Genomic DNA, 11,647 nt, shown 5'->3' on the forward strand with positions numbered 1-11,647 from the left:
TATTTCTAACCTTATTATGCAACCAGACTTAGGATTTTTGCATGTCCAATCCAAAAATCCTAATCCAATGCAAACAATGAAACAGTCCAATGCAAGCCATTTCTAGAAATATAATAGAAACTTAGTGGTGACCTCGTTTGACTAGCAATGCCCAATTAAAATGCAGTAGCAGTCATTGTGGTAGTTTTGCATTAGCGAACACTTCTAACATTATTTTCAGAATATATAAAAATGTAGTTTTTGCATGCTTTCCATTCCAGTGTCATTGAACACCATTGTCTATTTTGGTGCAGAACCTTCAGGATGTCCTGGCTCTGGAGAGTCAGCTGGTAGTGCTGGAGTGCCGAGTAAAAGGCATTCCCTCCCCCAAAGTGGACTGGTACAGAGAGGGAACACTTATTGAAGATTCTCCAGACTTCAGGATCCTCCAGAAGAGTATGTCTAATTTTAGTATGCATACATTAAGATTATGTGGGTGGACCTATCCTTGAAAATCTTTGTATCTTGTAAAAGAAAAACTCTCAGTGCATGAATTGTTCTACTTACAATTGGCTTCTGATAATCCACACATTCTGCTTTTTTTCATCCAGAACCAAGATCTATGGCTGAATCTGGTAGGTGGCTATGATTACAGCTGCTTTGTCAAGATAATTATTTCATGGCACTAACCACCTAACAGTCTACCATTTCTCTGTTTGGTGTGGACTTCAGAGGAGATATGTACGTTGGTTATTGCGGAGGTCTTTCCAGAGGATTCTGGAACATTTACTTGCACAGCCAGCAATAAATATGGCACAGTTTCCAGTATCGCAGTGTTGAGAGTGAAAGGTAAATTTGTGTGGAATTGATTATTGGGTAAGTTTTTACCAATGTAAAACTGCTTAGACTGCTTAAAAACTGCTTACACCTCAAGTCTAATTCTGAAAAATATTTTTTGTCTGCATCAATAGGACACAATAATAACAACACCAAACCCACAAAAACAAGCACTTTAACCGTGGAATCCTCCCCACCAAAGGTTCAAGCAACAGACCTGATATCAACAACTTTGAAGCGCAAGCCAGATGTTCCTCTGGTAAACAATAAGGTTCACTCAAGTATGATTTGTCTCGACCCTTTGAGCTCTGGCTTTAAGAATTCAGACCCTCTGGACTCCCTAAACTCTAGTATGTTTCGCCATGAGCTCAGTGCTAGCCTGCCTAGTCTAAACCCTCTCAGCATTGGAAAATACAGCTCAGATACTTTCAGGAGTAGTTTATCTCAGCTAGACCCACTCAGCTTCAATGCTTCTTCACTGAACTCTGATTCGAACCATAAGTCTGTCAACTCTAGCACTACACACTTCGATTCAGGAGGGTCTGGTTGTAAGCCTTCCACAGAAGTGAACCAAATTCCATCCAACGGATTAGCCTCTGGCATCACTCTGGACTTGGATGCCTGGGTTGAACCATCACCAAATGCTTCAAAATCTTCTGTTCAAGAGCAACCACCTGTTAAACCCCTACCGGATCCCCCAACTTCTTGCCTCAAGACAAGACCCGAGGGTGTGTTAGGGAATCACAATGAACCCCGCTCTACTTCTCGAGCAGGTCTACGCGTAACCTTTAAACTCCCGGAGGATGAGGAAGAAGAAGAGAAGGAAATGTCATCCAAAGAACCCCCACCGGTGTTGGCTAAACCAAAATTGTAAGTATCAACTTCAGAATGTTGCAAGACAACATTTTAGGACCTTCTGAACTAGATACAATGCATTTGTTTTCTCCTTCTTCTCTCTTATCTTAGAGACCCAGTGCAGCTTCAGATCCTCCACAATCAGGTGCTTTTGGAACAGCTGCAGGATAACGTCTCCCCAAGCCAAGAGTTACCACATTTAGACGAGACAAATTGTGAGCCACCGCCTGTCACGCCAACTCCTTTTGCAAATCCAGTGCCATCTCCACTCCGACCACCTCTCGTTATTCCCTCTGGTCCAATTACACAGCTGATCCCTGCATCCATCCCTGCAGCACCTGCACTACCTACTCCCATATTAAAAGCTGCTCCTGTATCCCAATCGAGCATGCCTTTAACCAATTCCATGCCCTTGCCCCAACTTACTCCATCAGCCACAACCTTACACACCCACCCTTCAACCCCTCAACAAAATCTGGTTCCCACTATTTTATTAAATACTGTTCCACCAAATATGGTTCCCTCTACCTTAATACTCCAAACAAATGCGGTGCCTGTCTCACCCAATGTGGCTCCTATGCCAAGTGTGATACCAATAATCCCAACAGGAGCTCCCAACATCCCTATGCCTCAATCAAATGTGGGACATTCAATGCCTTTTGCTCAAATTATCATGGCTCCATCCATCCAACCAAACCATAACTACGTGACCAATAAGCCACCCATTACTCCTTCCAGTCATATATCACAAATGAACATGAATCCAACCTTCCAGATGAACTCTGTTCCCAATAGTGACATGTGTGTTCCCAAAACTCAAGCATTGATGACCCCTAATGCAGCAGTGGTGAACAACACTGCACCAAAGTTAAACACCACCTCAATTGCTCATCCCAGCATGGCTCCACAAGACACACGTTCTCAAAATGTGTCCTATCCAGCCCTGAGTATCATCACCTCACCGCATCTGGTGAGAAATCCACCTGCGCCCATCCCGAGCCCAATGTCTCCACCTCAACTGAACAACACCCCCCAGCCTCCACTTCCCGGGGTTTTTCCGATCTCCGCCCAGAGCTTCAGCTACACCAGGCCAAAGGAGTTCATCGCAGCTCAGACGCTCTCTCCTATCAGTATTTCTCCAACTGAGTCTCCTGTTCCAATGCTACATGAATTAGCTGCTCAGATATTACCCAAGTCGACGCGGGAGATCACATCGCCGGTAAACCAGTTTGCTCCGTCCCCAAGAAAGTTTCCAACAAGAGTTCTGGAGTCTCCGAGAAGCCCCCCATATGTGTCCTCACCGCCTCTGTTGCCTCCTGGCCTGGTGAATTCAGTGTTTTCTTTTAGAACTCAGTCTCCACCACAAGCTTCTTCACCAACGTCTAGCAGCTCCAGCCCCAGCCCCATCCAAAATCCAGTGGCGTTCCTTAGTTCTGTCCTTCCTTCGCTGCCAACATCTCCTCAGACCAATGCAATGGGCCTGCCTAAAAGGGCCCCACTTGGGTAAGCAAACTCCAACACAACATTAACTCTTTCCCTGCCATTGACGGAAATTCTGTCTTTCCGCATTTTCACCGTTAACAGTAGGGGGCGCTATTACACATCTACTAAAAGAGTATTTCAGTCGGCATTTCATTCTGTAACATTAGGCAGTTTTGATTTATATGCTCTTTATTGTTGATGATTGCATAATTTTACATATGCATCTGCTTACATATGCTATTGCTTGTTTCTGCTTCTTCTTCGTCTGTGTTTTGATCAGGAGATTCATTTCATTTAAAGGAATCATTTCATTTAAAGGAATTAAAATGCTACTAAATCTCCTGATCAAAACACAGGAAAAGAAGAAGCAGAACCAAGCAACAACATATGTAAGCAGATGCATATGTACAATAATGTGATCATCAACATTAAACGGCATTTAAATCAAAACTGCCTAATGTTACAGAATGAAATGTCGACCCAGGACGAGTTACAGGACTGTGAAGCTTTGAGTGTTGATGGACTCGATCTACTCCATCTGTGTTTTAATCATCGTTCTGGATCCGATCCGGACGTAGTCTTTGACAAAAATGCGTTTTTCTCAGCTTTTTGCTCAAAATGTTGCTTTTTTATAAAACTTACCCAAGTGTTGATAAAAGTTTCAAGTGTTGATAAAAAAAGAATGCATTAAGCTAGAATAAAACCATCTTTTTTTGTTTAAAAGCAGAGGTCTGCTCTTTCTTTTGATATATTGCATAATAAAATTTGATAAATATTGTGAAAATGATCAAAAATGCTGGCAGCAGCTGGCAACTAAAAAAAAAAAAGTTAAAAAAGTTAAAATATCATAATATGGTTTAAAGATCTCTTTCTCTTAAAAGGATAGTTCACGTGCAAATGTTAATTGTTTACTCGTCCATTTACATTTACTCGTCCTCGAAATCCATTTGAATTTCTGTCTTCTGTGCAACACAAAAGGTGGATTTCTTTTTGTAGAATATCCTGGCATGAAAGTGAGTTGAGAACTGATGCTCTCAATCTTCAGAAAGGACGAAAAAGCTGTATTATATTCCATAATGTTTTGAAACCTAATCTAAGATAGCACTCCAGTTGCCTGTTAATTGCTGTGGCTAGATCAGTAAGTCAGTAAGTTTAAATAAAGAAACAGATCTGTGAACAAATGAACTGAATCAACTGATTCATTGAAAAGATTTGACTCATAACTGATTTGTTCATAACTGTTTCTCTTATAAACTTTCACAAAAGTTCAGAGAAGAGTGGAAGTCAAGATTCTATACTTTTATGCTTGTTTTATGTCATTTTTGAGCTTGACAAGCCCCCAGCACCCTTTCTTTTTCACTATATTGAAAAGAGGGGCCACTCAGTCCACAATATTCTTCAAAAAAATCCCCTTATTGTGTTTAATTGAAGATAGACAGTCAATGGGGATTTTCATTTTTGGGTGAACTGTTCCTTTAATGTGATTTACCCAAGTAATTCATTCCAATCAGCCAGTGAGATTTAAGGGTTAAAGTTAACCTTTTTAATAAACCTTTTCCCTGTGATTTTAAGGGCAGGTTATGGTTAGGGTTTGCTGTATCTTCTTGTGTTTCTTACCTCAGTCTCGTTGTGTTACTCCATGTCCAGGCCTCAAAGTTCACTGAAGAAGAATCAAAGAGTTTCCAGACTCATGTCCGATAGTGACCTCCGCGAAAGCAGGGAAACACTCTTACAAGATATTGAGAAGAAGTTGCGATTTAAAGATGAACCACTTCATTTTGGACAACAGGTACAACGTGTCAAAAATATTACAAAGATGTAAAGGTTGTTTGACTTGTGTATAGTAGAAATAGTAGGCAATGCCTTTACAGGGTTGACAGACTCAGGGTTGCTCATCTGCTTTAGTTTAGATTGAGTTATGATGAGTTTCTTTATGTGACACACATTTATAATCTTGGTTTGTAATAGTGTTTGTGTGGGCTTAGAGACGGTGGAGACGGAATACGGAAGAAAAATATCCCCATACATAACATGGCATACATATACTATATTACAAGTACCACAGTTAGATCAGTCTCTACACAAATAAATCTTTGCTACCCTTCATGTCAAAATTGCTAGCACTTCTTAATTATACTAGCTAAAACATACTAATTGTTTCTCTCTTGTGCAGCTTATAGAGAGAGAGATTGAAATACTGTAAATATTTAGTTGTGAAACTAATATATTATATAGACTCATTACATGCAAAGTGAGATATTTCAAGCCTTAATTTGTTATAATTTTGATGATTATGGCTTACAGCTTATGCAAACCCTAAATTCAAAATTTCTGAAATTTTGAAACTTTTCATAACCTGTAAGCCATAATCATCAAAATTATAACAAATTAAGGCTTGAAATATCTCACTTTGCATGTAATGAGTCTATATAATATATTAGTTTCACATTTTAAGTTGAATTACTGAAAAAAATATTCATAATATAAATATTCATATATATATAATATATATAAAAATATATATAAAAATATATAATAATATATATATTTTCGAGTTTCACCTGTATATATAATATATATATAAACATACATACATATTCTGATGCATATATATATATATATATATATATATATGCATCAGCGAAGACCTTCCCATTTAAGAATCACCCTTTCCACATGCTAAAACATTTCATGTGTCAAACATGCGTCCGCATCATGCACCATATTAACACTGTCAGAGTAACACTAAAACACACATTTGTCTTGATGTGTGACTAGTCTCTGTGTTTACATCTCCGTCATTCATCCTGTCCTCCATAGAAGCCGAGTTATGTGGGGGAAGTGAGCCGATCGCTCGGACCAAACATTCCCACTGCAACTGTCGTTAACTATGACGAGGTACAAGGAATCTTCTCCTCTGCAAGCAGTGCTTTGTTCTGTATTGCCTTTTAATCAACATATAAGAATCAATTTGAATGAAAACAAGAAACAAATCTTTCTGAGTTATTATAAAGCGGTAGCTTTTTCCACTAATGGAGCTGCATGCATAATAACTCATTTTAGAGGAAGATGCAGAACGTTTAAATATTTTAAAGGCCAAAATTATTTGCAAATCTGCAAGCTTTAACATTAAAACCTCAGTTTAATGAATGATAAAAGAATATAGCAGTGTCACTGTAAATCGTAACTAGGGCTGTGAAACGATTAATCGTGATTAATCGCATCCAAAATAAAAGTTTGTGTTTACATAATATATGTGTGTGTATAATTATTTTGTTATATATAAATACACACATGCATGTATATATTTAAAGAAACATTTGTTATTTATAAATATATTATGTATATACATACAAATATTTCTTAAATATATACATGCATGTGTGTGTATTTATATATACAAAATAATTATACACACAGTACACACACATATATTATGTAAACACAAACTTTTATTTTGGATGCGATTTAATAATTTCACAGCCCTAATCATAACTAATACTCTAACTAGAATTCTGTCATAAAATATTATGCATGAGAAACTATATATATATATATATATATATATATATATATATATATATATATACATATATATATATATATATATATATATATATATATATATATATATATATATATATATATATATACATATATATATATATATATATATATATATACATATATATATATATATATATATATATATATACATATATATATATATATATATATATATATATATATAATGAAAAAAAAAAATATATATATATATGCATTTATATATAATTAAATGCTATATGTTATACGTACTAACTAAATGAGAATATTAATATTGGTGTTCAATGGATTTCTCAAACAGAATCAATAATGACATGAGCATTACATTCAACCATTTCCAGTATAGGCTGTTGTTTTTCATCTCAAACACAGTGTCTGTGTGAATGCAAGCGGTGTCTGTGAGTAAACATGAGTGCTTGAGAGACTAGACAGAGATAGGAATGAACAGGCCTGTTCTGGATTATAAATAGAGGTGACTGCATTAGAGATGTTGGCGGTCGCCCAGTTTTTATCAGGACAGACGGGCTGTTCGGGCAACTTGATATACTAATAGGTACTAAATGGGAAGGAATATTATAGGGTTCATATCATACTTTGGGAATGTTTTTTGCATGAAAACAGTCCTAAATTTAGTTTTATATGACCGTTTTTAATATGACTGTCTTCAACATGATGTTTTGAGGGCTAGTTTGCTTTTAAGACCTCAATCTATATATAATGATGTTATGTTATTATTGTAATCGGTTTGCATATTGCAAAATGTGTCACTGATTTGATCTGGTGACCTGACCACTGATCAGCATCGTCATTTATTAGATATATCTTAATTTGTATGATTGTTTATTGTATTTTTAGACATTTTTAAGAAAACTTTAACATTCAGTTAGCCACTGTGGATAATGTTTCCAAAGCTTAGTTCATTTAGATGTATGAAAACATAAACGGGACACGTTTATGACCAGATAAGTAGTTCATTCGTAATTATGTGTTTTGTAGGAATACAAGTTGTCGAGCTTTGAGCAGCGGCTAATGAGTGAGATTGAGTTTCGTTTGGAAAGAACTCCAGTGGAAGAGTCGGATGATGAAGTTCAGCATGATGAAATTCCCACTGGAAGATGCATCGCGCCCATTTTCGACAAGAAACTGAAGCACTTGAGGGCTGTGGAAGGGGTTCCCGTCACATTTACCTGTAAAGTTGTTGGAATTCCGATTCCTAAGGTGAGTGATTGACAGACTGAGGGATTCTGGGATGTTATTGTAAGGCATGCACAGAAAATAATGCATGCACAATTTCATCATTAAAATGTTTGTGAAATGTTTCTTCTGCTCACCAACGCTGCATTTATTTGATCAAAAATACAGTAAAAATGTGGAATATTATTACAATTTAAAAGATCTGTTATTTTGTGAATATGTAGTAAAATGTAATTTATTCCTGTGATCAAAGCTGAATTTTCAGCATCATTACTCCAGTCTTCAGTGTCACATGATCCTTCAGAAATCACTCTAATATGATGATTTGATGCTCAAGAGACATTTATGATTATTATCAATGTTGAAAACAGTTGTGCTGATTCATATTTTTGTGGGAACCATGATAAATTTTGTTTTTCAGCAGTCTTTGTAGAATAGTAAGTTCAAAAGAACTGTGTTTATTTGAAATAGAAATATTTTGTAATTTTATAAATGCCTTCACTGTCATTTTTTAATCAATTTAATTTTCTTGTTGAATAAAACTTAATTTATTTAGAATAAATGAATGAATGAATGAATTAAACTTTTTATCAAACTGGTCAATTTATACTAATTTCCTAACAAAACAAATATATATATATATACACACACACACACACATTTATTTATATATATAGTCCATTAACATGCAGTTTAAAGACAGAACTGAAACATATACATACATATATATATATATATATATTTGTGTGTATATATATATATATATATGTATGTATATGTTTCAGTTCTGTCTTCAAACTGCATGTTAATGGACTTTTATTTTGTACTCTTCCCACAGGTTTACTGGTTTAAGGATGGAAAGCAGATTCTGAAGAAGAACGAGCACTACAGGAAAATCAGAGAGGGTGATGGGACGTGTTCGTTACACATAGAAGCCGCTACAAGCGACGATGACGGCAACTATACAGTCATGGCAGCAAATCCACAGGTAACGGCAGCAAAGACAACCATGAGAAATTCCACTGGATTATAGTTTAAATAAAAGCCAAGCCTCTTGTCATGTCCACAGGGTAGAATAAGCTGCTCTGGTCATTTGATTGTCCAAACGGGTCCCGTGCGAAACCGGCCCTTGGTTCACTCTCAGAGGTGAGTTGCATCAATGCTCAGCTTTCATTAACTTCTTATCCAGTTGCAATGGCTGACGTTTGATAGACTTGTATGCAGTGTTGGGGTTACTCATTACAAGTAACTTGAGTTACATAATCAGATTACTTTTTTCAGGCAACTAGTAAAGTAACGCATTACTTTTAAATTTACAACAAAATATCTGAGTTACTTTTTCACATTTATTGACTGACAGCTGTCCTGTCCTCATGTTGAGAGGAACTGTAAGTGCAGAGGCGTTGTGTGTAAGAACATGATGGTCATTGTCGTTCTAGACTAAATGTGAGCAAGCATTTACTCATCTCACTTGCACAAAGATGATTTAGTATTCCTCAAAATGAATAAAAACTGTAAAATGCAAAATCAGAATAATACGCAAACCTCCAATAATTAAACATGTTAAATAAAACAAATATTTTTCTGCATTTAATAGTCTCATTTTATTGAGCAATGTACTTGCTGCTGATCTTCGATGATTCAGTTAAATCATAAGCAAAAATGACTTTAGATTTTTAGGTTTTTATTGGTGAAGTAAGTGTTAAACTTTCTTCTCTTGCATCTATTCTTGTGTTATCCAGAATAACAGCAGCTGATAGGATTAAGCTTCACCCTCTACTATACACGCGTGAATTTGCATTTCCTTCAGCTTTATTATTTCAATTTGGGTCTGAAAGGGCCTTTAAATGTGTCCAAAAATAGAACTTTTTTGTTATTTAAAAAAAAACAAGCCCAGCCCAAGTGAGCAAAAGTAACGCGATGCTTAACTTTCATAAAAAGTAACTAAGTAACGCAATGAGTGACTTTTTAAGGGAGTAACGCAATATTGTAATGCATTACTTTTCAAAGTAACTTCCCCCAACACTCATCATTTTCCACAGAGTCCGGGCGCGTGTACAAGAAGTGGAGGGAGAACCGACTCAAGAACGCTTCTTTCGTCCACACTTCCTGCAGGCTCCAGGAGACATGTTGGCCCACGAAGGCCGGCTCTGTCGGTTAGACTGCAAGGTACTGCCAGATACTGAACCTACAGTGAACACAGAACACATCTGAGCGCTGAACATCTCTGAACATCTTTGCGTTCGGTGTCCTAGCAGAGAAACCACGGCTGGAGTTCAACACATCATCCACTAAACACACACACACACACACACACACACACACACACACTGAGCTTCACAGGACTGAGGGTCTTCATTTACAGGACAATTTAGCATTTACTTAATGCGGAAATAATATACTTTAAATAAATATACACTTGAACTGAATGGAATGTTTTTTAGACACTTAATTGCATGTTAATTGCAATTAAATCAAAATGTATTAATAGGTTAAATTTATATTAAATGCAGTTATTTCAACTAAAGACTTAATTGGATCAAAAATAGCATTAAGTACATCTTCATATGCAATTTTATAATTACATTTGTTGTCTTTGAAATATGGTCAAAGATTACCGCCGAATACACCGACAAGCATTTATGGTAAAATAGCAATTATTAAATAAATAAATAATATTTAATATATACTGTGTGTGTGTGTGTGTATGTGTGTGTGTGTGTGTGTATATATATATATATATATATATATATATATATATATATATTTATATATTTATTTATTTATTTATTTATATTTATATATTTATTTATATATATATATATATATATATATATATATAATTTATTTAATAAATAAATATATAAATTAATTCTGATAAACTATATATAATTCCTGTCATGTATTTAAATATATTAGTAATTAAATATGTTGAATGATGAAGTTTGTAATTTGGTACATTAAATTTTAAATGTTACATTGAATGACACCCTACAGTTAAATTATAATTAAGGACTTCACATGTGCTTTAGTATGTTAGTCCACACATCAAAATAGGTGTACTTCTTTAAAGTACAACAAAAGATTATTAAAACAATGATTTACAATGTTCTATGACTCACATTTGTCATTATTACACTTTTTACTGAACTGTGTAGAGAAACAGTCATGAAAGTGTACTCTCTTTAAAGTGGTCTTTTATTTAATTAATATTATATTATCTGCAAGTACAGTTTTTCAAGTACAAGTTATCTTATGCTATTCTCTCGATGTGCAGTTTTCGACTGGAATCATGTTTTTTTGCACCTATATAAATAAACGTATGCATAAAATAAAAAAAGTACAAGTGCGCATTCAATAGGATCAAGTGCACTTCTTTTTGTTGTATCTATTCTATTGTTGTATCATTTAAAACCATTTAAAATTTCAAAATGCTTCAAAAGTGACTATTATCCAAACTTTTTGGGATCTTTGTCTAGTATCCAATGATAAAAGAACATATTGCTGAAAGCTTGACGTTGCATGTTTGGACTTATTTAAATTGAGTTGTCTGAACTCTTCTCTGTTGTGTAGGTGAGCGGATTACCTCATCCTGAAATCATGTGGCTTCTGAACGGGAAGCCCATATATCCCGACATAACTCATCGAATGCTTGTGCGAGAAAACGGGATGCATTCTCTGGTCATTGATCCTCTGACTCAAGCTGACGACGGGACGTACACCTGCATCGCCTCGA

At 35.5% G+C, this 11,647-nt stretch overlaps 1 protein-coding gene across 2 annotated transcripts in view; it reads left to right on the top strand.

The window, feature by feature from the left end:
- mypn (myopalladin) overlaps positions 1-11,647 on the top strand; it is a 31,578-nt gene that overhangs the window by 15,198 nt on the left and 4,733 nt on the right. Inside the window, exons 7-18 of one of the 2 annotated variants that reach the window (XM_084093318.1) lie at positions 294-435; positions 591-614; positions 712-828; positions 951-1,686; positions 1,783-3,174; positions 4,801-4,942; positions 5,974-6,051; positions 7,714-7,935; positions 8,750-8,899; positions 8,981-9,057; positions 9,954-10,080; positions 11,485-11,647. The exon at positions 11,485-11,647 is cut by the window's right edge and continues 45 nt beyond it. In XM_084093318.1, the coding sequence (XP_083949444.1) occupies positions 294-435; positions 591-614; positions 712-828; positions 951-1,686; positions 1,783-3,174; positions 4,801-4,942; positions 5,974-6,051; positions 7,714-7,935; positions 8,750-8,899; positions 8,981-9,057; positions 9,954-10,080; positions 11,485-11,647 (3,370 nt within the window). The remainder of the gene's footprint in view (positions 1-293; positions 436-590; positions 615-711; positions 829-950; positions 1,687-1,782; positions 3,175-4,800; positions 4,943-5,973; positions 6,052-7,713; positions 7,936-8,749; positions 8,900-8,980; positions 9,058-9,953; positions 10,081-11,484) is intronic. The other variant, XM_084093319.1, reaches the window with a different exon arrangement.

Source organism: Abramis brama (genome assembly GCF_963993115.1).
Source record: "Abramis brama genome assembly, chromosome: 19".
In the NCBI taxonomy this organism is placed as follows: Eukaryota; Metazoa; Chordata; class Actinopteri; order Cypriniformes; family Leuciscidae; genus Abramis; species Abramis brama.